Here is a 27,360-nt window from a genome sequence, read left to right as displayed (position 1 = left end):
TCACATTTATTCAGTCCTGGCAAAAAGGAATTAGTCAATAGATGTTTGTTCAACTGAACTGAAACGATTCAAAATGAGTGCAATGAAAGTGAATTATCATCTTCCCAGTAGCCATGGCCTGGGGATTTCCTGGGATCTGGGAATTGTTCTTTCATTCCCTACGAAGGGTGCAGGCATCGTTTCAGTAGAAATGAAAATCGGTTATAAAGGACCTCAGTTCTGAAACTTCCTGGACCCTGTTTCTGCAGGCCCCGGCTGTCTCGTGAGGATCTCTGAGCAGTTTGAGGGGTGGAGGAGAGGGAGGTGCACTCTACTTCTGCCTCCCAGGGAGCAGGGAGAGGTGAGTGATGTTGCCACGGCAACCAAGTTTCCCAGCCAGCAGAGGAGTTGGAAGGCAACTGACAGAGCAGCTGCAGGAATAAAACACCATGATGGGATGTTGTAAGAAGGGGAAACTTCTTCCCCTGGAGATACCAGCTCCGGCCTGGATTTGAAGTCTCCTTAGACTCCTGGGCTGGACAGGAGGTGCTTATGGGAGCTTCACTTTCTCTGAGTCTTCACAGGGAGGGGAAGGGTCTGGCTGTGCTGAAGATGGTGTAGAGCAGTTACTCACAGGCTCACTGGTGGCAGGCCCTCCAGGGAAGGGGCAGCTTCTGGAGTGGGGACGAGGAAACTCAGCGCCACAGCGTGGCGCTCCCGGAGCCCCTGTGGTAAACAATCGGGGCCACCGGTAGCTGATATCGATGTGGAGCAGAGGCCGGGAGAGCTCAGAGTCCTTCACATAAAGACACTTAGGGCCGGCTTCCCTGGTGGCGCAGTGGTTGAGAGTCCGCCTGCCGATGCAGGGGACGCGGGTTCGTTCCCCGGTCCGGGAAGATCCCACATACCGCGGAACGGCTGGAGCAGCTGGGCCCGTGAGCCATGGCCACTGAGCCTGTGCGTCCGGAGCCTGTGCTCCGCAACGTGAGAGGCCCGCGTACCGCAATAAAAAAAAAGAAAGACACTTCAGGGCGCCGAAGCCCGAGAGGAGCCGGAGCGCAGGTCTCTCTGTGTGCTTAGTCATACTATCTGGAGTGAGGCAAACAACCGTCCCCATCAGCACCAAAAACTAACCCCTCCTTGTGCCAGAGCCTCGGGAGCATGGTCCACTCTCAGTTCTGTGAATGGACCAGGGGCTGAATGGACTGGCCTTGCTGGCCTCAAGAGCCGAGAGGGGTGCTGTGAGGGTGCAGTGCCAGGTCTGTGCACTGTCACGCCCCACAAAGGGGACCTCCCTGGTGAGCGTGCCCCAGCGTACCGGAGAACTCAAAACTGCCACTGGCAGTCACAGGGATGAAATGAACAGTGTGGGGAATATAGTCAATGATAATGTAATATCTTTGTATGGTAACTAGACTTACCGTGGTGATCACTTTGTAATACATAGAAATATCAAATTACTATGTTACACACCAGTAAGCAACAACGCTGTAGGTCAATTATTCTTCAAACAAACAAACCAACTCATAGGAAAGATCAGATTCATGGTTACCAGAGGCAGAGGGTGCGGGGAGGGGGAATTGGATGAAGCAGTCAAAAGGTACAAACTTCCATTATAAAAGAGCTAGGGATGTAACGCACAGCGTGATAAGTATAATTAACACAGCTGTATGTTCTACATGAAAGTTGCCAAGAAAGTAAATCCTAAGAGTTCTCATCACAAGGAAAACATTTTTTCTGTTTCTTTGATTTTGTATCTATAGGAGGTGATGGATGGTCACTAAGCTTACTGTGATAATAATTTCACGATATATGTAAGTCAAATATTATGCTGTACACCTTGAACTTACACAGTGCTGTATGCCGACTGCGTCTCAATAAAACTGGAAGGAAAACAAACCCACCATTGGCTCCTCTCACCAACGGCGTATCATTCAAAGCCCTCAGCCTGGTCCCAGACCACCATGGAAGCAGCAACACCATGTACGGGGAGTTTACACATGCAGGCACCGGGCTGGCAGACACAATACCACCCTGAATCCCTACGATGATCCAGAGAGCGAGGAGTTACAATACTAGTTCTACTACTAAATCATACTAATAGGTGAAATTTATCAAGAGTTCACCTGACTCCTGGCACTGCTCTAAGTTTTCTAAGCGCATCGTCTCACTTAATCTTTCAGCAACCTCATGAAGTGAGAACTCTTATTGTTCCCATTTTACAGATGAGGAGTTTGAGGCACAGGAGGTAAGCCCACAGTGCTGACGATTAGGATCCTGACCGCTATTCTACACAGCTCTCCAGTCCTGGCCTTCACCACCGCCCCCCCCCACCCCCCGCAGACGCTCCCTGTTTTAGCCACACCCAGCTGTCATTGTGCCCCAAGGTATTCCGGTTTTTTTCCTTCCTCAAGCATGCTATTAAGGCTTCTGCGTGGATGCCCTCACCTGTCAAACATTCCAAGTTCTGGCCCAGCGGCCTTACCTGACCGCCTAGCTACACCTATGACCTATTTCTGACCTCATTCTGCCCTTGTCTGAGCCACTCCCTGGCAAGCCCACAGCAGAGCTACTGAGATTTATGTCACTTTTCAGATGTGTGGTCTTAGCCGCCTCCTGGGAAAGACTGTGAGCCTCAGTTTCCCCATCTGTAAAATGAGGAGGTTGGGCCAGGCCATTTCTAACCACTGTAATTCAATGCATTTCTGCGTCCCTGTTATGCATACGTGAGGTGGGAAAGGGAGGCGGGGAATGCGTGTTGAATGACTCATCACTATTCTGATGACTTTCTCCTCTGGCTTCTCACCATTTTCCCTCATGCTGACTTGGAGTCATTCTATTGAGCTGATGGAGGGATGTTAGCCTTTACTCACTAGAAGCAGCCCTGAATCAGCGGAGGTCGTGCCCACAGAGCCTTCGAGAAGCTCGGGATCCTGTGCAGGAGGGGCGGCTGGAACCTCACTCTCTGTGCCCATTTCCAGGCACTGGGGCCTCACGGGGCCCGAGAACCAGTGAGCCTCTGGGTTTCCAGGGGAAACAGTGTGGACAGCTGATAGCACGCTTGTCCTCATAGAGACAAGCCAGGGCAGAGGTGAGGGGCTGACAGGGAGGCTCCTGCTTCTAGCTCTGCAGTAAATTAAACTTCAGACTGGCTCTGGCAGCAGCAGGGATGGTGCCTCAGGGTGTCTGGGTGATAAGGGAGGGGGTGGCACTTAGTTTAGCTCTAATACGTTCGCTGTAGGAGACACAGGGATCTATAGGAACAGAGGAGGGCGATGCTGTGGGAGCTTGCTGCACGAGAAAGGCAGAGATGGAGATAAGATACTTGAGCCAGGAGGGAAGGGATGGCCATGCGGGGAGGTGACCTGATAGGTCTTGTCCAGCCCTCTTATTTCAGATCTGTGGGCTGCGCAGAGGGAGCTGGGAAGTCAAACATCAAGAAGCCTGAGGCAATGATGGTGACCAGGCAAAGAGGTAGAGGGGATTAGACGAGGGTCTGAGGAAGCTTTACGGGTGACCCTCACTTTAAATAAACCCACTATATGAAAATCTATGTGAACCAGATAGAAGAGGGGTGGTTTGCTACTTGTATCTTTCCAGTGTCCAGGTTGTTATTAACACCCCGTGTGATACTTTCCATCTCCCAGCCTTGCTTTCAACTATCAAATGAGATGGTTGAACTCCAGCATCTTTAGTTTTACACTTCATCCTCTTTGATTCTGAAATTGCCATTGTTTCCCTTGAATGACACGCCCGTCCCAAATGTGACTCATTATTTGTGCAGAGTTTTTGAAACTCACCTATTGCCCTATTGCCGAGAGTGGGCACAAGAGTACCCTGTAGGATTGCTACCACCTCCATTTAGATCAGAGCCTCTGCTTTCCGCAACCAAGGATGTCATCACTAGGATCTCTTTTATCCCCTTGAAGTGGAGTCTCGGGGCACCGGGTGACAGGTGTGAGGTTGGGGGCATTCGTCAGGGCCCCAGAGCCACTCAAGTAGTTTTACATTAACAATGCAAATCAACCCCAGGCCACCAGCCCAGGGAAGACGCAGCCACCATGAGATGGAGCAGTAGCTGGCTCTGGGAGGCACACAAAGGCTCGGTGCTGTCAGATGCATCAACCCAGAAAACGGGGAAGAGAGGGGAATATCCAATTATGATCGAGGCCCCACGAGGCACCTGACATTAAGACAGGCGGTGTGAGAGGAGTCCGGGAGGTAGACGGTGCTGCCAGGTAGGGATGGCTGAACTCTGAGACAGGGAGAGAGACATGATGGTAAGACGGGGAGGAAGCCAGCTCCAAGGTGGGGAGGCGGTGGTGGTGAGAGAATAAAGCCAACAACGAAATCCATAGCTGCCACTTACTAACTACCTGGTATGTGCACGGTGCTAAGGAACTCACCTGCACTGTCTCCTGTCCTGCTCCGAATGACCCTAGGAGGTGTTATTACCATCACCTCATTTTACAAATGAGGAAACGGAGGCACGAAATGGTTAAGCAGCCTGTCCACTGTCACACAGCTAGTAAACAGCAGAGCCAGGATTGAAACCTGGTCGGTCTGATCCTAAAATCCATGTTCCTACTCTTTATACCACAGTCTCCCCAACGTAGGGATCGCAGAGATGTTGTTCCTCCTTCATCTGGGGATCCTGCCTCCTTTTAACCTCCTTCCCCCATCCCGCCACTGACCCCCCAGTCCCGCCCCATCCCGCTTCAGCTAAACGCGGTAACCCACCACCCACTCTCCCCCTTATTGTGGGAGGGAAAGAGCAAGCGGGGCTGGAAGCTTTCTATGAACTATCTGGGTGGTGTTTAAAATCCACTGTGGGAGAGCAGCTCAGGCTTTAGATGAAAAGCCTTTGGGGTAGAAAGATCCAAAAGCCCTCTTTTCTAACAAATGCTAATCATGCCTCAAACACAGTGAGATGTAAAAGCTGAACCAAGGGCCACGTGTTAGTAAAATACTTGGTGCCTAAAAGAGGGGCCTTAGAAAGATGCTCCAAAGCTCTGTAATGTGGAATAAAGATATCAGTTTCCTTTCTTCCCCTGATTCATCCAGCTTAATATTTTAGATGTATTGACTCCACTAAGCCTGGGTCATTGGGAGAAGAAATTTACATCTCCTAATGACCCCCATCCTCAGTGGGCAATCCATGCTTTCTGTTCTGCGAAGGAAACCCTGAGGAACCAAAGAAGAAGAAGGGGAAGCTGGTTTTTCAAAGAATAGGCTACAGAACTATTTAGCCATCTGACCCCCTGTCTGCGACCTGCCCTCATGGACAAAAAAGAAACACTACAATACAGACAGGACCAGGAGATTCATGAGAAGTCATTGCTGGTATTTCTGCTTTCATTTTGAAGATCCTGAGAAATCTGAATCTTCCTTTTGTTGGACTAGAATTTAACCTCTATGACAACTAGAATTTCTACTTGTGCCCTGCTGAATCCCCATTGCCTAGGATAGAGTACAGCAGGCACTCACTAAATATTTATTGACTGACCAAGTGAATAAATGAATGACAATTCCAGGTACCGTTTCCACCATGCCTTCTTCTGAAGGAATCTGTGTCCATAGATCCTGCTGGCCTCAACAACCCTGTTTTGTGTGATAGAAATCCACCCTCAGTCTTTCGGAGTGGACTTTCTCCCCAAGGGTAGCTCTTAGGTCATCTGGTCAATGCCTGTGGCTTGTGAGACAGGACCAATCAGTGGACTTTCTCCCCAAGGGTAGCTCTTAGGTCATCTGGTCAATGCCTGTGGCTTGTGAGACAGGACCAACCAGATCCTCTACCTTGTCTCTAAACCAAGAGGCACTGAGGGAAGCTGCACACTGAAGAGAGACTGTAAGCCACCTGAGGGCAGGGACTGTGTCTATCTTGTTTTCTGCATTGCTCCCAATGCATGATATCCTGAGTCAGTCCTGAAATAGAGCAAATGCTCTATAAAAGTTTCCTGAATGGATAAACAAATTGTCAGCTGGGCCTGGATGGCCATTACGGGACATGATGAATAAACCAGGGAAACCAAAGTAGCAGAGAGGGAAGAGCATGGATCCAATACAACAAGAGCACTAAAGACGCTGTGGGACAGACAGAGAGCCACTGCCTTCCTCCCGTCCTGCTCTCTTTGGATCCATACAATATCCTACCAATTGTACTTAAGCCAGTGTAAATGTGTTTCTTCTCTTGCAATATTAATAACCCATACGAGAGCATCGCTGGACCCACATGCAGACGACCAGATGTCTGACATGTATATTTGAGCGAGTTGTTCTTTAGTCTGGTTTGGCTTTGCCATTGAGTGTCATTAAAGGTTGAAATGGGCTAGAAAGGGAGGAGATGGGACTCCAGAGCCTTAGGGAATGGAGGCCATCATCTCTCTGGGCTGAGGGTCTCCCCCTCTTTCCCTCTGAACTGGAGTTGTTCATTTCCAGCTTTGCTACAAGCCACCACCCCACTAACCCGGAAGCTCATCCTGTAAAGTCATCAAAGTAATACCAGCCACACACCAGAGAAGTGCAGGGGAGGTGGAGTGGATGGGACACTAGACGTGCAGGGTCGTGATGCAAGTTCAGGGTCCAGGACTTGCTCAGCCATTGACTAGCTCTGGGGTTATCCAATATCTTTGAGCCTCAGTTTCTTTGGTAAAGTGGGAATAATAACACTTAACTCTCTGGTTGTTGGGAGAATTAAAAGCAGTGCCCAGCACATGGGAGGGGCTCCGTAAGTGTGACTGGAGTGACCGACTGAGTATGAATGTAAAGCACTACAACTCACACAGGATTTTCCTATATTGCAAGTCATTTAAATCTCACAATGACTTGCAAGATTTGCAAAGTAGACCTTAGTGTTCCCATTTTACAGGTGAAGAAACTGAGGTTAAACAGAATCACTGACTTGTCCAAGGTTACCCACAGAGTGAGTGGCTGATGTCCAGCCCAAGTCTCAGCTTCTTCCCGCAACACTGCCCTCAGCAAAAGAAAGCAAGACAGGAAACAGATGTGCCATGACTATGCTTCCCTGGGGCTGGCTGAATCTCTCCTTTCTTAATCCCATATAAGGTTTCATTCAGGGATCTGTGTACAAAATGTCCAGGAGATGAATGAATCAATATATGAAGGAATGAATGAGTGGGTAAATGAAGGAATGAATGAATTCCCTGTCTTAATTCTAATCCACACATGATTTGCAACAAAACCTGGGATCTTGTCTAGACTAAGCCCTATAGGGCTTCCTGGTGCATGTTTCTCTTCCTCTCTTGGGAATATCTACATCACAGGCCCGGCAATGGGTGCGGCTCACAACGCCAGCCCCTCCTCTGCCAGCAAGGGAAGCAGAGGGCAGCCCTGCCCATGCTACGTACTGGTTTCTGCAGTCTCGTACTCGCTGTCTCTGAGAAGCTCAAAGATGTCCACTTCGACCTTGGCCTTGCCCAGCCTCTCGGGAGCACGGTTGATGCGGTTCTTGGCCAGGGTGATGGACAGCCGCTCCCCTCTGCTGCACTCCATGGGGTCATCCAGGATAGCAGCTGTGGGCAGGCAACCACATGGACACAGTTGGTACCCTCTACCGTTACGCGTCCTCCTACTCCAGTCTCCCCCCCGTGCCGCCTTCCACCTCCACCCTGCCATCCTCAGAACTGTCCCCAAAGCAAGTCCCCTGCATGCTAAGGGTCTAGGTCTGTAGCCAGGTGTGGCGGTGAACTCTAGTGTGGCTAGTCACCTCAGGGACACTGTAATGCCACGGCAGGCCACCAGGGGCCCTACCTGGAAGAGGTCCCCAGGCTCAGGCATAGCGATACCCTTGGATCTAGGTTTACCTGCACACATGGGCACACGTGTGCAAAGGGAGGGAGATGGCAGCAGTCCTTTGAAAATGGTATTCTGGGCATATGAGAAACTCTCCTTGAGGTGATCTAGGGTTGAAGAAGGCCAGGTTTGAGAGGGAGACCTGTGGTATCAGGACCCGCTACAGGGCCCTGCTGAATGCCTGTTGTCCACCGATGACACATGTCACCTAGTGAGCTACATAGTTTCTATGAACTTCTGTCCTCACTGAACATGGGGAAGAATAAGACAACCTCATGGGGCTGGTGTGAGAATTCAGTAAGACAATGTATATAAGTGGCACACCCTCAAAATTTAATCAGTGTGACAATCAGTGTGAATGGCTGGAGTGGTGTGGTACCAATAGCTGCCCAACTTCTGGAAGCAGTATTAAGGATACGTGTTAACCTGAGTTCAAATCCCAGCCCCGCCCCGTCTTAGCTATGGGGCCTCTGTCTCCTCACTTGTAAAATGGGGAGAGAGCCTCTTCTTTGGGCTCCAGTGAAGATGACATGGATAATGCGTGTGAAGCGCTCAGCGCAGTATCTGGTGCACAGCACACACTCAGTAAATCTAGCCATTGATATCATTCATTCTCTTGGTAGAGGAAGTTACACAATTGAAAATCTCTGCACAAAAACTTGTACACAGCAGTGTGGGTGAAGGGATAAATTAGGAGGTTGGGATTAACATATACACACTGCTATATATAAAATAGATAACCAACAAGGAGCTCCTGTATAGCACAGAGAACTATACTCATTAGTTTGTAATAACCTATAAGGGAAAAGAATATGAAAAAGAATATATATATATATAACAGAATCGCTATGCTGTATGCTTGAAACTAACACTATATTGTAAATCAACTATACTTCAAATTAAAAAACTAAAAACAAAATATGTGCTAAAAATAAAGTTACTCTGTCTAAATAATAAAAAAAACTTGTATACAAATGTTCCAAGCAGCATTATTCATAATAGCCAAAAAGTGGGAAAGCCCAAATGTCCATCTACCGATGAGTGGATGAACAAAAATGTAGTATATCTATACAATGGAATATTCCTCAAAAACAAAACGGAATAAAGTACTGATTATGCCACAACATGGATGAACCTTGAAGACATTATGCTCAGTTGAAGAAGCCAGACACAAAAGGTCATGTGTTGAAAGATACCATTTATATGAAATGTCCGGAATAGGCAAATGGAGACAGAAAGTAGATTAGCTGTTGCCCAGTGGCAGTGGTGGTGGTGAGTGAGGAAGCTGGGGAGAAATGGAGAGTGACCACTAATGCCCATAGTGTTTTTGGGGGGATGACAAATATGTCCTAAAATTGATCATGGAGATGGCTGTACAACTCTGTGAGTATACTAAAAAACGCTGAATTGTATACTTTAAATGGGTGAATTGTGTGTTCTATGAATTATATCTCAATAAAGCTGCTACAAAAATAAAGATCAAGCTTATCTTGCAGAGCTTGAAGCCGCAGAAGAGCAACACAGAGAATCAGACCAAATAGATTTCGCTGGCACGTGGCCCTTGAATCTCTGTGGCTGGTATGGACAGAGACCCAGTTTCTATGCCATCTTTTCTGTATAAGGTTCCCATATCTCCTGTGACCCATTTTCCAAACCAAAACCAGGACACAGAATATGACAAAGCACTTTTTTTCTGATTTGTGGATTTATTTATAGGCATAGCCTTACTGAACAACAGAAATTAGATTTCATTTACACGGGTTGGCCATACATGGGGCCACAGAGGTACATCCCAAGAACTAGGCGATAAAGTAGGCTTCTGTGAGTTAAGTAGCAAAGTCCATGCACACCTGATAGGATTAGCCCCCTGAGGGAATGGACAAAGGACTGGTAAATGTATGACTGAAGAGCCCAGAGACACCTAAAATTCCTACCCAGGTCACCTTAGGGAAGCAAGACCAGAATGAGATTATTACTTAGGAAGCAGAAATGTGAACAATTACACTGTGCTGTCCCAGGAAAGGAAGACTTTGGGAATAGAAGGAAAGTGGGGCAGCCCAGAGGAGCGATTCTCAAATGGTGTTCCCTGGAGGGCCCCTGGGTTCCTTCAAGAAGCAGAGGGGAAGGCTGAAGGGAGGTCTCTAGCCCCACACCAATTTCAACCAGCACAACTCCACATCCATCAGTTTTAGATATCGGAGTTCTCCAAAATACACGTTGTGGGGCAAAGAAAGGTTTCACTCTTAAAAATATAATAGAAACCATTAACCCAGCCCTGGAGCATAGAAAAGAGACATCTAAAGTGTCAGGAATTGGCAGTGCCTTCCTGCATGAGTCACAGGAAAGAGGCACCGGGTCCACGGGATGCCAGCCTCATGTTAATAGGTGCACATTTACCCAGTGACAACGTCAGGGTGAGTCCTAGTGGACTTACCTAGTCTCACTTACTGTCTGCAACAACTCTGTGAGGTAAGAGGGAGAAAACAGAGGCCACAGCGGTCAAGTGGCCCGCCCTCGTCCACAGCGCTGGTGACGGTAGGGGACGGAGGGGATCCCAGGTCACTTTCATATGGACCCTGCATTCTTAACCACAGGTCACATTCCTTCTAATGAAATTCATCTTCCCAGGGGTTTGCTGCTGAGAAGGGAGTAGGCTAGGTAGGTGTGTCTTGGGCAGCTCACACTGCTATAAGAAAACACCATAGGGGCTTCCCTGGGGGCGCAGTGGTTGAGAGTCCGCCTGCCGATGCAGGGGACACGGGTTCGTGCCCCGGTCCGGGAGGATCCCACATGCCGCGGAGCGGCTGGGCCCGTGAGCCATGGCCGCTGAGCCTGCGCGTCCGGAGCCTGTGCTCCGCAACGGGAGAGGCCACAACGGTGAGAGGCCCGCGTACCACAAAAAGAAAAAAAAAAAAAAAAGAAAAAAAAAAAAGAAAACTCCATAGAGTGGGTGGTATTTATTTCTCACGGTTCTGGAGGCTGGGGAATAGGAGATCAGGGTGCCAGCATAATTGGGTTCCAGGGAGGTCCTGCCTCCTGGTTTGCAGATGGCTATCTTCTCCCGATGTCCTCACACGGCAGAGAGAGGGAGATCAAGCTCTCGGGTCACTTTGAAAAGGGCACTGGGGTCTCACCTTCAGGACCTCTCCTAAACTCAATCACCTCCCAAAGTGGGGAGGGATAAATTGGAAGTTTGGGATTAGCAGATACAAATGACCTTCTATAAAATGGGTAAACTACAAGGTCCTGCTGTATGTATAGCACGGTGAACTATATTCACTATCTTGTAATAAACCATAATGGAAATAAATATATATAAAACTGAATCACTTCGCTGGACACCAGAAATTAACACAACATTGTAAACCAACTATACTTCAATTTAAAGAAAACCGGTGTGTGCTATGGACTGAATTATGTCTCCCCAAATTCCTTTGTTAAAGCTCTAATGTGTGCATTTAGAGAGATAGGACCTTTAAGAGGTAATTAAGGTTAAATGAGGTTATAAGTGTTGGGCTCTGATCGCTTGGGATTGGCATCCTTATAAGAGACAACAGAGAAGGTTCCCTCCCACTTTCTTCCACCCCCAAGGCAGGAAGCAGGCTGTCACCAGGAACTGACCCTGCAGCACATTGACAGCAGACTTTTAGCCTCCAGAACTTGAGAAATAAATGCCCCTTGTTGAAGCCACCCAGCCTGGGGTATTTTATTATGACAGCCCAAGCTGACAAAGACAATGTGCTAATTAATATAAACCCTCACACGCAGGACGCCAGCCAGCCATGTGACACCACACAGTGAACTCACAGAGCGTCACCAGACACACTTTGAGACAGAGGGATCATGGCTGGGGGTGGGGAGAGGGGATGGCAGGGAAGAGAGAATGTGGGAATGATACACTACGGGGCACATGAGGTCCCCTCGGTGCTCAGCACTCAGGACTCTGCCTTCAGAGGTACCTGGCAGGTGCTCACCAACTCACTAAGATCCACAGTCCTGCCCTCCCTCCCTCGCCAGCCCCCGTGCCATTCTGGGCACCACTTTTTCATTAGGTTTTAGGTTTTAGACACTAATTAATTTCTGGCTGGGAACAGCCTCGGCTGGGTGGTTGGCTGGCATCAAGCATACTGGGATCAGAATAATTAGGATGACCACAGGAGCCAGATTCCAGGGCTGGGGGCAGCAAGGATGAGGTACAGGCTCAGGCCTTCTAGGGACACCAGAGGAGCATGTCCGCAGCAGGCATTACGGAGCAGCATCCCTGCTGTCCAGCTCTCACCTGCGGGGCCCGGGGGTGAAGGAGAGCAGCTGGCACAGGACTGAATGTGTGGCCGCTGCCCCTAACCTTCAGCCCCAGGCCTGGCTGTTGGGCTGGGCCAGGATGCTGAGTCCCCAGCCGCTGCCTAAGGAGGAGTCACGTCATCTGGCACATCCTCCACCCCCGCAGACAAGTCAACCTGCAGCCACAGTGAGGCTGATCGGGGCCGGGGGTGATCTGCCTCTGCAGCAAAGGCCAGGCTGAGACGGGGAGATGTGTTTAGGGACCAGGGTCTGCCCCCTTTCCAGCCATGGGGACTCTGCAATGACTCTTCAAACCCACATGGACTCATGACTCCTTCCCGCCCAGGGAGCCACGAGCCCTCACATTTCCCTTGGCCTTTCTCCCCACGAGCCAAGTGCTTTACCCTCTGCTGGGACGTCTCTGAGCTCTAAGGCTCGTGCCAAGGAAAGGGCGGCCTGTTGACTCTGCCCACCTCCACCCAAGCGTCCCTCCATGTTCTGGGCCCACGCCTGTGTCTACTCTGGAGAGGACGCCTCCCCCAGGGCTGGCAGGCTGGGGCTGCCCACTGAGGTGCTTTCTTACTCACCCCTAGTGGTCCTGGCCATGACCACCCAGGGGAGGATGTGTGATCACTGACCCGCTCAGACCCCTTAAGCCTCCCCGTGGTCTGAAGGGTTGGTCCCAATTGAGCCTCCAGGATGGCATCAGGCCCTCCAAACCTTTCTACCTGTGGCACACCTTCCATCCCCCTAGGGACAGCGCCTCTGAGCTAGGACCTGGGCTGACAGGTTATGTTCCCTCCTCTATGCCTCTACTGACACTGGCCCTGCCTCTTATTCCCCCTCTCCCTACAAGGCCCACCTCAGACCACCTCTTCCAAGAAGTCTCCCCTGACTCCCCAGGCCAGTGCTCTCCTTGGATTTCCACGCACTGCCTTGGAGGGGTATTTACCTTTCCATTTCCAGGTGAGTTTCCTCATCTAGCTTGTACCTTAAAAGCCCAGAGCGATCCCTCCTTCCTTTGAAACTCCCCAGATTCCCTGTCCCACATCAATTATCCCTTCTTAGAACACTCACAGGAACTTCTCTGTACTTGTCCTCAGGCAGTAACCACTTCTGACTTTCTATTATTTATTATGCCCATTTGTCCATCTTTTCTCCCCTAGACAGCTGCCTCCCTGAGGGCGAGGGCCATGCCTTATTCATCTCTGCAACTGTGCAATCCCAGATACATACGCATTGAGCCCTTAATGAATGGTATTGAGTGAAGAAATAATGTAAGGCCACTGTATTCTCATGCCCTACAGCCAGGAGCGGACACTGTGCCTGGTGCAGCAGGCATTAGACTAGGCATGGACTGGGGACAGTTCCTATGCCCAGGCCTGCCTGCAGGGCAGAGGACCTGGGCGGACCCCTCCTTCCCAGGCTTGGGGCTTTCCTGCTCTCTGCTCACCTGTGTCCATCAGAATGGGGCTTGCCTTCCCTCCACAGTTTCTCAGCAGCCCACAAGTGACCCCTCAGATGGAAAATCAGCCTCCTTAATCCCTTGGTCCTTCCAGAGTCCCGCTGCTGAAGATTTCGAAGCACTTCGATAACTCTTACCTCTTTAAGGGCAGGAATAAAGAGGTTTCACTGGGGAGTCTCTATAGGCAGTATCTATAACGCACCTACAGCTGTTAAAGCCCTGTGCTAACAAGAAGAGGAGGCGATGTGAGCCTCCAGGGAATCCGTTGGCTTTGCTCCCATGCCAAGCCCCGGGCTGCTTGCTCCCTGGGGCCCCAGCCCCTCACCATCACTCATCGGGCATCTCACTCACCTGTGTCCTCCCAGTGCCCCTCGTTTCACCCCTGTTGGTTCCAGTCATCTTGCTGGAGGCAACCGCACCACTGGGCAGGCTGCTCCCACCGCAAACTCACACCCTCCCCCTCACCTGGGGGGCAACACACATCATATCCTTGTCCTCTGACATTACAGAGTATCTGTTTGCTGGGGCTGCCATAACAAAGCACCATGGACAGGGTGGCTTAAACAACGGAAATTGATTTCCTCCCAGTTCTGGAGGCTAAAGGTTCAAGACCAAGGTGTCGGCAGGTTTGGTTTTATTCTGAGGCCTCTCTCCTTGGCTTGCAGATGGACGTCTTCTCCTGGTGTCTTCACGAGGTCTTTCCACTGTGCCATGTCTGTGTCCTAATCTCCTCTGCTTAGAAAGATATCGGTCATGTTCGCTTATGTCCCACTTATACGACCTCACTTTAACTTAATTACCTCTTTAGAGACCCTACTTCCAAATACAGTCACATCCTGAGGTCCTGGGTGTTGGGATGCTAACAGATGAATCTGGGTGGGGAGGAATGGTGTACAATTCAGGCCACACCATGGACCTTCACCTCTAGCCACTGCCCGCTCTCACCTCCCCACTCTCAGCCCACAGGCTGGCTAAACCGAGGCCGCTCTCGGTGAACTGCCTCAGCTTTGTGGCCCGACCTCTTTCCACTGGGCTCAGATGAGGCGGGTCCTGGGAGAGGAGGTCCCCAGGCCTGGCTCTCTGCCTCACCACGCCTCCCCGCTCTCCTTTATGTTCAGTGTCTGTCCCAGACCCACTCATTCCCCTCCACTAAAACATGGCCAGAGCCCTCCCCTCCCATCAGGACCCTCCACTGACCACACGGACCAAGCATGTCCCTCCGGCCCTCCCTTTACCCCACCTGCAACTCAGGTCAGGCTTCTCCAGCGATGGATCAACGTTTTCTAACGCTACCTCATCCCACCCTGGACTCTCCCTCTGTCCTCACCACCCACTCAAACTGTACTCGCAAGGCAGATGACCTTCAATAGCCCTTTTTTGCAAAACCGGTGGACACGTTTGATTCCTTGTCTTATCACGTCCCGAGCTGGCATGACTGTTTGTATCTGCCATGTGCTGTTCAAAGAACATCTTGTGTATCACCTCATTTAATCCTCACACAACCCTACAGCTTACTGTCCCATTTTATAGGTGAGAACACTGAGAAAGAGGCCGGTTAAGCAACTTGCCCAAGATCACCCAGCTCTTAACGGCAGCCTTGGTCCACCCCATGAGCCACTAGACCACGTCATCAGGTCGCCTCCTGGGTTCTCTTTGCATCTGAGGGTCCCCGGTGCTCTTTTGTGCCTGGGACCCTCAGCTTCTGTGGCTTCCATGGCACGACACCCCTGGGACTTTCCTCCCGCTTCTCTGCCCATTCTCTCAAGGTACACTTCTCCTGCCTCACCTTTAAATACCGGGGAACCCCAAGGGGCTGTGTAGAGCCCTCTTCTCACCTCACTCCCAGGGGCTTCCTAAATGACCTCGCTCACAGCCACCTCCATGGGGGTACTTGACTTATGTCCACCTGCCTGATGACCCCTCCATGCAAATGTCTGACGAGGATCCCAAATTTAGCAAAACCCAGACTAAACCCACCCTCTTCTCTCCTGTATTCTCCCTGATATATTCCTGAGTTTAGTTAACGCAGCACCAGCTACCCAGGCATCATGGCCTCACCCCAATTCCTCACCTCATGGTTGCTTCTGATTTTCCCTCCTCAAGATTTCTCAAATCGCTCCTTTCTGTCTGATCTCAACACTGCTGTTCTAGTTCAGTCCTTTCATTTCAGCGATTTCACTGCAACCTCATAACTCTCACTTTTTACTTTTTAATGTTTTGATTTTTATTTATTTGTTTTTATTGAAGTACGGTTGTTTTACAGTGTTGTGTCACCAGAGTTTTAACCACCACCCAGCACTCCACAATCACTCCTACACACAGCTGCCAGAGTGATCCCTTTAAGGTACAAACCCTTGCTTTTAGCTTCCAATCTCCAAATAAATGAATTACTTGATATGGCAGACAAGAGCTGGCTCTAGTTTTTGAATCTTGTATTCTGCTTCTCTGTTCATCTGTCTCCAGCTTCTAGAAATACTGAACCACCTAACTCCTATAGTACCATCTAAGGTGCGCGCGCGTGCGCGCACACACACACACACACACACACACTGCTGCTGTGTGCCAAATACTTTAGCTCAATCTCCTCCCCCTGCGTCCTCACCTTTGCCCACTCACCACTCTTACTCAGAATGAATCCTCAGCTCAGACCTCCCCTCCTTCCGGAAGCCTCCTCTGAACACAAAGTTTGATCAAGTGTCCCAACTATGTATATTCATAGAATCCCATGCATCTTATACTCTAATTATCGGTTTAGTCTTTAACTTTCACGCTTTCATTTTTTCTGTCCCCAGTGCCTGGCGCCTCGCCTGATAACTTTATCAGCGTTAGAGCCAAATTTGTTTTGGCTTTTGAGGAATTATATGCTGACTTCTATTCTTCCATCAAAATTACTCTTCTGATCCACACATATATGGACAACTTACTTTGACAACAAAGGTGCAGTGAGAAAAATGGGCTTTTCAACAAATGATGCTGCAACAATTAGATATCCACGTGTTTTAAAAAAACTTCAAACCCCGTCTTATGCAATATACAGAATAAACTCCGTCTCACACTATATACAAAAATTAATGCAAAATGGATCATAGACTTAGAATTATAAGACTTCTAGAAGAAAATCTTTGTGACCTTGAGTTAGAAAAAGATTTCTTAGATGTGATGACACCAGAAGCAACACGCATGAAAGTAAAAATTGACAAACTGGACTTCGTCAAAATGTTAAATGTCTGCTCTTCAAAGACACTGTTAGTAGAATGAAAAGATAAGCCACAGACTGAGAGAAAATATTACATGCAAAGCATATACCTGAAAAACACTTGTATCCAGAATATACAAAGAGCTCTCAAGACTCAACAATAAGAAATCAAACAACCCAATTTTTAAAGATGGGCAAAAGATTTGAACAGACGCTTCAACAAAGAGGTTATATAGGCAGCAAGTAATCTGTGAAATATACTCAACAGCATTAATCATTGGGGAAATACAAAGTAAAACCCTAATGGGATATTGTCAGAAACCCATTAGCATAGCTAACACTTAAAAGCTCAACCACACCAAGTCGGTGAGGAGGAACTGGACCTCTCATATGCTACTGATGGGGCTGTAAATGGGGTCTGACCACTCAGAAAACCATCTGTCAGTTTCTTGAGAAGTTCAACATACATCTACTGTATAATTCAGCCATTCCACTCCCAGGTAGGTATCCAAAAGAAAAGAAAGCATGTGTCTACATACCACCCTCTGGGTGGTCACAAAGCACCGAGCTGATCTCCCTGTGCTATGCGGCTGCTTCCCACTAGCTATCTATTTTACGTTTGGTAGTGTATATATGTCCATGCCACTCTCTCACTTCGTCCCAGCTTCCCCTTCCCCCTCCCTGTGTCCTCAAGTCCATTCTCTACGTCTGTGTCTTTATTCCTGTCCCGCCCCTAGGGTCTTCATGACCATTTTTCTTTTTAATTCCATATATATGTGTTAGCATACGGTATTTGTTTTTCTCTTTCTGACTTACTTCACTCTGTATGACAGACTCTAGGTCCATCCACCTCACTACAAACAACTCAATTTTGTTCCTTTTTATGGCTGAGTAATATTCCATTGTATATATGTGCCACACCTTCTTTGTTACCTCAATTTTTAAAACATGCTTTTATGAGAAAAACATTACTATTCCTCTGGCTCCTTACTACCTTCTCCGTCCCCTCTCCCTCCCCCTCAGCAAATGAAACATCTTAAACTCTGTGGTCTACACCTACTGCCTCCAATTTCTCTGCATCTTCTCTATCCCGAGCCTCCACCACCTCTGGATTCACCCTCAGAAATCACCAAGGCTCTCCTTCCTTGGTTTTCAGAGTTTTGAAGCTCTCTGAAGCATTTGTGACTGGAGCCTTTTTCTTGGCGTCATCTTTTGACATCTGTGATATGACACTATTTTGATTTTCATTCTGAGCACCTTCACCCCAATCCCCTTCCCTAGCTCCCTTCCCTTCTATATAACCCTAGTTGTCTGTGTTCCCCAGATCTCACACTCTGGATTTAGTCCTCAGTTCATTTTCTCTTCATGTGCATTTTCTCCCCTTGAAGAATTGATTAGTTCTCAACTATGAGCTTTATGCAGATAACCCCAGAATCTCTGTCTCCAAGCTCGGTTTTTCATCTACACATTAGGCTCCTGTTTCTGGCTGCTAAAGGAAAACATCCCCTTGGAGATCCTTCCAAACTCCATGTCCCAAATGTAACCCTTTATTTTTCATAGAATGGTGGGGGGTCTCTCTGACTTCCCCATTGCAATTAATAGCAGCAGTGTCCCACACATCATCCATGTCAGAGCCGTCTTGCACACCCCCATCCTTCAGCCACTCTACCTGCTCAGCCACTAAGGACCGCTAAGGGATTTGCTTCCCATCCACTGCTTTCTTTCTGTCCCCACTGCCGCCACCCCGCCTCTCTCCTGCAATTCCCCTAACCTGTTACCTGCCTCCAGTCTCTCCTGCACTCATCCAGCTACTCCACACTGCAGATTCACCTGCCTGGCTCCTAACCCCTGCACAATCTGGTCCCCACCTGCCTTTCCAGGCTCACATTCTACTAAATTCTTTGACCACCTAGGTAACACCTAGGCAGTCCTTGCTGTCACTCTGCCCTGAGTCTTTTCTCTGGATGGTCTCTTCTTCCTGGAAAGCTCTTAGCTTTTCTTTATCCACATCTAAATCCTACCTAAATGATGCCCCACTCTGCTGCCCACTCCCACCCTGCCCCTGGCAAGCGCTGGACTGCTCTAGCCCGGCTGGTTTTGCCCTCTTCAAATCCCCCAAAGCGCGTATTATCAGCATCATTCATTAAGCACGTAATCTGTGCTTTGTAACTGATATAAGTAATGCATCCATTCATTCAATCATCCCTTGATTAATTCACCAAACACCTATTAAATGCCTATCTTAAGCAAGGTACTAGGTATATAGAAAAGGATAAGATATGACCATAAACGCAAGTGGCCACAACCCAATATGGTATGTGATTGACAAAATCATACTACACTCCAGCCATAAGTCACTCAGGTGCTCACTGTGCTGGGGACTCACAGACAACTAAGACCATGTCCTTGACTCTCAAACCTTTGGCCCCTCCTGGGAGTTGGCAGGGGTGCTGGGAGAGACAGACTGTTACTGTATAATGAAGTCAGTGGTTCCATAGAGAGAATCACAGATGTCTAAGGAAGTACAGATAAAGGAAAACCAACCTCTTCCAGGTGATGGAGGGAAGTTTTAGGGAAGGCCTCATACATTTCTCCAACACACACATGGTGAGACCTACTAACTACCAGGCACTGTGCCAGGTTCACAGAAGACGCAACCTTGAAGGAGGCACGTGAGTTTCCCTGGAGAGGCAGGGCAACCAAGTGTGTTCCCGTGTGGGGAGCCCCCAAAGGCATGAGGAAGCCTGGGTTGACTGGTTCAGCTGGCATGAGGGGCTCGAGCCCCTGGCAGGGGAGGCTGGACAGGAGGACAGGAGCCTGAGCATGAAGGACCTTGTGTGTCACGCCAGGGAATTGAGAGAAAACAACAGGAGGATTTTCCACAGACAATGACGTCATATTTGCATTTTAGGGTTATCACTCTCACATCAGTAGTAGATATATTGGCGAGAGTTCATGAAATGGGAGCTGGGGAGATCAGTTTGGGGGTGACGTTAGTAGCCCAGGAAAGAGAAAGGAGGCAGGTACTGAGGGGCAGGACGATGAGGGTCAAAGACATGGGGCAGATTCAAGCGAGATTCAGGAGGTGGAATCAAGAGGGGCAGCTGGGAGGAGATAAGAAGGGCTCTGGCTTCACTTATCATTTAGATGGTGACATCGCTGACTCAGATGAAGAGTAAGGGGAGAGGAAGGCTGTTCTCTTTTGATTCTGGAGAAGGGTAGGAATGATGAGTTTGGGGTAGTATTCATTAAGTTCGGGGTATTGTGTTGAGCAGTAAAGTTGCTGGCCTGGCTTTCCCGAGAACCGTCCAGGCCGGAGACACAGTCCTGGCAGACCTCGGGGTTAGGGTGGTGATGCCAATTTGGATTCGGCATAAGGTGAAGAGTAAGGAGAGGAGAGGGACAGGGCTAGGACCAAGGGACTCAACCTCTGGGGAGACTGTGGAGGAAGAGAAGCTGATGCAAGAGACACAGTCGTCAGAGTGGTTGGGATGGGGGAGGGAAGGAGGATGGACGTCAAGTAGAATAAGCACTAAAAATTTTCCATGAGATCTGGCAATCAGGAGGTCACTGGCGATACCAGCAAGAGCTGTTCCCATGGAGAGGTGGGGGCAGTGTTTAGGTGGCCGCAGGTGAGAAGTAGCTGAGAAGTGACTGGAGTCAAGCAGCTCGTCTTCAAGAAAAGGAGAGCGATCAGGGCAAGAGGTGGAGTGAATCACATTGCCCAAGGAAGGGCCTTTAATTCACACGAGAGGGGCTCAGAAGAAGGAGCTGAAGGGGAGGGAGAAGCTGATGATGTCAAGAAAGGGGCCACTTTCTGAAGCAAGTCCTGCAAAAAGGCTGGTCAACAAAGAGTCCGAGGCACAGGTTACAGGTTCACCTGGCCTGCGGGGGGGGGGGGGGGGGGGACAGCGGGGAAGGGGGAAGGAGGCGGGGCCGACAGTGCTCACTGTGCCCCTGGTGCCTTCTCCTTTTCTCCCTTTTAACAACAGAACACCCCGGTGTTACCTGGACCCCTGGTAACTACAGATTCATTTCCCAATGTCCTCTGCAGCTGGGGGAGGCCAGAGCTGAATTCCAGCCGTCAGTATGAGTGGACGCAACCGTGGCACATCCAGGCCATCTTGCCCTGGACTCTCCTTCCCTTTCTTGCTGGCTCAAATGGTGACAACAGGAACATGAGGAAACTACATGTTCATGATGGCAATGCTGCTTCTGCCTCTACCACCCCCCGCCAGCCTTGGACTACCACCTGCCTCCGAGACCCTTCCATCTTTGAGCTACTTCATTTTCAGGTCTCCTTGTTATAATAGCTCAGACTAAATTCTAACTCAGTGCCATCCAATAGAAATATAATGCAAGCCACACATGCAGCTTTAAATTTTCCAGTAACCATGTTGAAAAAGTAAAAAGAAACAGGTGAAATCATGGAATTAATTTTAATAATATATTTCATTTAACCAAAAATTCCAAATATTACTATTTTAAATTCTAATAAATATAAAAATCACTGAGATATTTTGTATTCTTGATTTCATACTAAAACTTCAAAATCCAGGGTGTGTTTTATACTTACAGCACATCTCAATCCAGACTAGCCGCACTGCACGGGCTCCGTGGCCAGCGGCTACCATATTGGACAGCGCAAGTCTACCTAATTCTAATAGATGGAGCTTTAGATAGATTTGGGGGGCGGGGTTGTTGAGAGAGACTGAGCTTGAGCTTCTACTTCCTCTGAAAAGAGGTAAGATAATCACTTTCTGAGCCAGAGTGACACAGAAGGGATGGGTAGTTTCAGGTGAAAGCTTAGCATAGGTGCTCTGAGACGTAAATGTATTTCTGTTTGCGCCCAGTTGAAATGAAGAAAGTTGGTGTGTTTCTGCGAGCGGCCTCGGGGCATGGACAGGAGCAGGGCAGGTAGACATCAGAAATGGCAAGAGTAGGAGTTATTAGGTGGGTGGGCAGGACGAGGGGACAAAGGAATTGAAGGCTCTTACAGGAGCGTTAGTGGGGTGACGGGCCGTGTTCTTTCCACTTGATGGGAAAGCCAGTGAAACCCAGAAAAAGTTGTCCAAATGGTTTGGCCCAGAGGGACTGAGGAACACGTGGGGCACTTGGATTGTGAACATATGGAAAAGCATTGAGAGCAAGACGGTAAGAACTAGGGGCAGAGGATGCTGTTTTCAGACTGCGGGATTTTGAAATTAAGGTTTTAGAGGCAGAAGAGGACCAAGAGTTGCCACAATCCAGAGTGTGGTTCAGACAGTGACGTGGAGAGGGAGAAGGTCACTGGAAGGGAGGACGTTGAGGATCCCCAAGGCAGTGGCATGAGAAGGAAGGATCCACAGGCACTGAAGATGACCAGGGCGAGAGCCAAGGTAGGATGAGAGGAAGGCTGTGAGCCAGGAACCAAAGCCACAGATGAGAAAGGCAGGCACTAGGTGAGCGGAGGCTTGTCCTGGGGAACAATGGTAGCGGGGGAGCAGGTAATCACACCTGCTTCTCTTCTGAGTGAGCAGTTGCCTCTGGAGATGGCTGGAAGGGAAGCACTGCGCCTGACAGGTTTGGGTTCTAGCAAGTGGAGGGGGGCTGCGTGATGGGCTCGACATCTCAGCAGAACTGGGGCTCCGTGTCAAGCTGACACGGATGTGGAGGGAGGTCAGGAGGGGGTGTCCGAGTGGAGGAGGCAGCACAGAGCGGCAAGGGGGGAAGCATCCGAGGGATGATGGGCACTGGGTGTGCACACAGTGGTGCGGAGGGCTGCGTCCTGCTACCGCGCGACTGCTCTCTGGGCTGGGAACCCTGTCTCCGCTTTGCCGGTGTCCTCCATCTCACTCAGCACAGATCCGGTCAAACTCGTTAAAAGGCTCGATCCTCATGTGTGTTAGTCGTCACACGTTCCAAACACGATTCGCCTTCCGGTTCATTCCTTAATCCTTCATACTCCCATAGTTAATGAAAGGAGATGACCTCCCGGAAAAAAATGTACGAATAAAGGCCTCTGTAAGGTCTCTGCACACCCTACTGATATTCCCAGTTAACCCCAAGCTCTTCCTTTCTCTCCCTGCATCTTGCCACTTCCCTCTGGGTTGTCTTTGGGGAAGGAGAGTCCCCTTGTGTTCACATGGTCACAGGTCTGCGGCAGTTCCCCTGGCCAGTTCCGGCTGGACCAGTTGCACGACTGTGGCAGGGCAGTGCCCCGCACTGCCACACTCAAGGCTCTCTCTCTGCACACAGCCAGGGTGGGGGACAGAAAGAGCGGGCCGGAGTTGCCCGTTCGTCTTCTGTAACAGCTGCTCGTGACAGCTTTCCCGCCAAGTTATGGGATGGAGCGGACCGAAGCCAGAGGGCTGGGGAGTGATGGGGGATGCTGAGAAACTTAGCGGCTCTAGCTTGTACAAGGATGCCAGGCAAGGTCTGCTTTTACTCCAGAGGAGACTGAGCCCAGGTCAACTTCACAGTGGCGGGGTGGGGGGGATTCAATTTGATGAGCCCTTACTGAACACCTATCTGACTCCAGGCACTAGTGGGGTAGATGCATTTGAGAACCCAAGACATAGAGGCATGAAGCAGCCCTGGCCCCTGTTCTAAAGACTCTGATTAGCTGGGGAGATGGTGATGGGGGCAGGGAAGGAGAGCAGAGAGCACAAGCGACGTGCTGGGCAGACTCTGAAAGGTGAGCTCAGCTGGGCAGCTGCCAGGTGCCACCCACAGAATCCATGCTCCTCTGTCACCACTGCTCCATGCTGTCTGTGACTCACCTGTCAATTTCCATCACATGATGTCACCATTGTTCCATGCTCCTTCCCTGACTCTAGGGAGGGAGATCTTAAGCCATAATCCCACTGAGGGGTTCTCATCTCTACATTTTACCCAAAGCTGTGATAAATGAGAGTGGTGCCCACCTGAATCCACAATGCAGAAGCTTGTCACCTCCAATCACAAATGGCAATTACGATGGGAGCTAGAAGTCTGACACATTGGTTGATGCTAATCTCTCTTCCACCCAAGCAAGTGAGAGATAAGGACAGATAAGAACTGCTTTGAGTTCTTTGCAAGAATATGGCTAGAAAGATCTGAAGGGCCATTACTTTGATTGTTTCCACCTTGGAGTTATCTGTCTCTTTTCCCAGGAGATCAAAGCACAAGTAACGGATCTTCTCGTTCACCGTCATCATCCCCCTGGGAAACAGTCAGAACAGGATAGAGAAACTTATCCAGGAGGACATGGCGTTAGAGCATCTAAGCTAGGGCCCCACATGGGAGAAGTGCTCTGTTGAATACTCACTCACCAATTTATTTGAAAAATATTCAGATAATGTCATCTTCTCTTTTGTGTTGTTTTCCTAAGGTGGAAGGGAGGAGATTCATACCAAGAACATGTGTCAAAATTCTAGGTCACATTGTAATGACTGTTTCTGATTGGGGAGGACAGTCATTGTTCTATGTGCTGGGGAGACAAAGTCCTCATGGAGTCTACATCTAGCATGTAGGTAGGAACTCTGCCTCACTGCCTCTTCAGCCTCCCTGAGGCTGGCACCTCCCTATCACCCTGCCTCCCTCATAATCTGCACATGTCTAAACATCCTTTGTGACACTTCACCAAAACCAACACCTCTTGGGTCTCTCTTCCCTCAAAAACCCATATCATGCACCATATTTCACTTGGAGACTAACTCACTTGTTAGCTGGTATCCATGGGCACCTCAGGGTGTCCCTAGGGAATCATGTGTGCTGGGCTTTGTGGAGGGACAGTGGGGGGTTGGGGTGGTCCCTTCAGGGAAGAACAATGGTCCTGGCCACCTGGAGCCCAGAGGAGCAGCCCAGGATGGGGAGGGGAGCCCTCCAAGGTGAGGGGAATCTGCTCAAGTTCTACACCAGAACCCAGCAGACCACGCTTGTTTTTCTGGGCAACTTGACACTGACTGGCTGAGTTCCCTAATGAGCTGTTTTGGGCTGAAAGAGATGCTCAGCGGCTGCTGTCAGCATATTTAAAATGCGTAGAAGGACAAAGGAAAAGAAGTAGCACCAACCTGCAAGAGATAAAAAGCAGTCCCATTCTGATGCCATATGCCCCAGAAGCAAAAAGCTAGTAAATTTAATTTAGCGTAGACCAAGCAATTACCCACTTTAAAAATTAAGGACTGAGACCATAAACCCAGTAAACTTCAAATCTTTATAATGAGCAGTTTAATGAGAGAGAAAGGAGAGAAAGCAGGACAAAGGAAGAAGAAAAAGGCAAGAGGAAAGAGGAACGAGAGAAGAAAGAGGAGGAGGGGAAGAAAAGGGGAGGAAAAAGTGACACAGGATTAGCAGGGCAGAGCGGGAGACAGTGAAAAACAGGAGGGAGGAGAAATGGAGCATGTGCACGTCCCCAGAGGGATTTCCCGTTCTTGGGGTCTTCTGAGTCTGTTGCTAAAAAGATTTAAAGTCACAACGGTAGGCACAGATGGCGACAAAATCTTACCCTGCGGAATAGAAAATATTCACTCCTGTTTTTTTCTCTCCATCCCCACAACTGCCACCTTAGTTTAGAGCAGGGTTTCTCAACCTCGGCACTACTGACATTTGAGCATGGTAGTTCTTTGTTAGAGGGGGCTAGCCTGGGCATTGTACAAAGTTTGGCAGCATCCATGGCCTCTACCCACTAAATGCCAGGAGCACCCTCCCCAGTTGTGACAACCCGACATGCCTCCAGATATTGCCAGGTGTCCCGGGGCGGGGGAGAGGAAAACTGCCCCCAGGTGAGAACCACTGGTTTAGACCATCATCATTTCACAAGTCCACTCTGGTCCCTGAGAGCTGTCCCTCCTTTCAGAGTCTTGCTGTTCCGCCAACCCTCTACATAAATCCAGAAGAGATTCCCCCGGGGCCCCACGTTGAGGGGGTCACTTCACTATTCAGAACCACTTAAGAGTATCCCAGTATCTACTGAATACAAAAATAATACTGGATACTCACTATGTGTCAGGTTTTGTTCTAAGCACTGGAAATAGACCGGTGAACGGGGCCAAGACCCAAACTCGAGGATCTTATGCTCTAGTCGGGGAAGGCAGACAGTGAACATGTTAAGGAAGAAATGTAGGATAATTTCCGATAGCGAGAAGTGCTTTAAAAAAAAAAATAGGGTCTCAGGAGAGGATGATGGGGGTGGTCAGGGAAGGTGTATCTGCAAAGAGGCATCATCTGAGCCGAGACCGAAATAATGAGGAGGAAGAAGCCATCGGGGAGAGGAAAGAACATTCCAAGTTGAAGGAACAAGCAAGAGCTTGGGGCTTCCCTGGTGGCGCAGTGGTTGAGAGTCTGCCTGCCGATGCAGGGGACCCGGGTTCGTGCCCCGGTCCGGAAAGATCCCACATGCTGTGGAGCGGCTGGGCCCGTGAGCCATGGCCGCTGAGCCTGCAAGTCCGGAGCCTGCGCTCCGCAACGGGAGAGGCCACAACAGTGAGAGGCCCGCGTACCGCAAAAAAAAAAAAGAAAGAGCTTGGCAGGCATTGGAGTGCAGTGGCGGGAGTGTAGTGAATGCGGGGAAGGAGGAAGGAGGAAGAGGGGGACAGAGGCGTCGTATGCCTCCTGGGTCATGATGAGAAGTTTAATTTTATTCCAGTTGCAATGGGCAGTCACCAGATGGTTGTAAACAGAGCCCAACTCCCTAACCTAACTCTAGGCTTCATAATCTAACCCCTAACCCCCCCATCCCCCCAATCTGCTTCTACTCCTGTACAAAGCTGAGTGTGCATCCGTCTCCCCCAAAGGATATTACAACACAGACTGCCTGGTCCCATTCCCAGAGTTTCTGACTCAGTACAGGTCTGGGGAGGTGCCCAAGAATTTTCAGTTCTAACAAATTACCAGGATCTGCTGACACTGCTAATCCAGGGTCCACACTTTGAGTAGCATTCTCTGAACAAACTCGACTGCTTCTGAGATGTGCCTTCAACCATGTTATTTTCCTGAGGAGATGACCCACAAGTCTATCCCTCCTCTGCAATTTCTGTGTATCAAAATCTCAGCCATTCTTCAAGGTCTGGTTCAAAAACTAAGTCTCACACATCCCTTCAGTTATCACCCCAGGAAAATGGACCACTCCCCCTGTCCAATCATCATTCAGACACCATCTGTAAGTGACTTGCAGTACACATATTGGTGTGAGAGCCTCAGTTTCCTTCTAAACCACGACTTCTTCCAGGGCAGCGTCCTCATCTTAATAAATCGGTTTAGAATCCCTCTCTCTTTTCTGTTTTGAATGAGGTGAGCTATAATTAAATCAATTACTTATATAAATCACTAACACTGTGTCTTCTTTTTTACCTCACTTTCATTTGGATGGCCATTACCAAAAACAAAACCCCCCAAAAACAAAAAATAACAGGTGTTGGCAAGGATGCAGAGAAACTGGAACCCTTGTGTACTGCTGGAGGGAATGTAAAATGGTGCAGCTGCCATGGAAAATAGTACGGTGGCTCCTCAAAAAGTTAAAAATAGAGTTACCACACCATACCCAGCAATTCCACGCCTGGGTATATATTCAAGAGAATTGAAAGCAGGGTCTCAAAGAGATATTTGTATACCCACGTTCATAGCAGTGCTATTCACAATAGCTAAAACATGGCAGCAACTCAAGTGT

General features: G+C 49.2%; 1 protein-coding gene across 1 annotated transcript in view; it reads right to left on the bottom strand.

Annotated features, from left to right (window-relative positions):
- GRIK4 (glutamate ionotropic receptor kainate type subunit 4) overlaps positions 1-27,360 on the bottom strand; it is a 327,108-nt gene that overhangs the window by 166,346 nt on the left and 133,402 nt on the right. The window contains exon 2 of the mRNA XM_089915709.1: positions 7,347-7,511. Within this exon, the coding sequence (XP_089771835.1) occupies positions 7,347-7,511 (165 nt within the window). The remainder of the gene's footprint in view (positions 1-7,346; positions 7,512-27,360) is intronic.

This window comes from Delphinapterus leucas, chromosome 7, assembly GCF_059928025.1.
Source record: "Delphinapterus leucas isolate spDelLeu-1000000601 "Yukka" chromosome 7, BTC_Dleu_Yukka2, whole genome shotgun sequence".
Lineage (NCBI taxonomy): Eukaryota > Metazoa > Chordata > Mammalia > Artiodactyla > Monodontidae > Delphinapterus > Delphinapterus leucas.
This window is presented reverse-complemented; position numbering and strand designations above follow the sequence as displayed.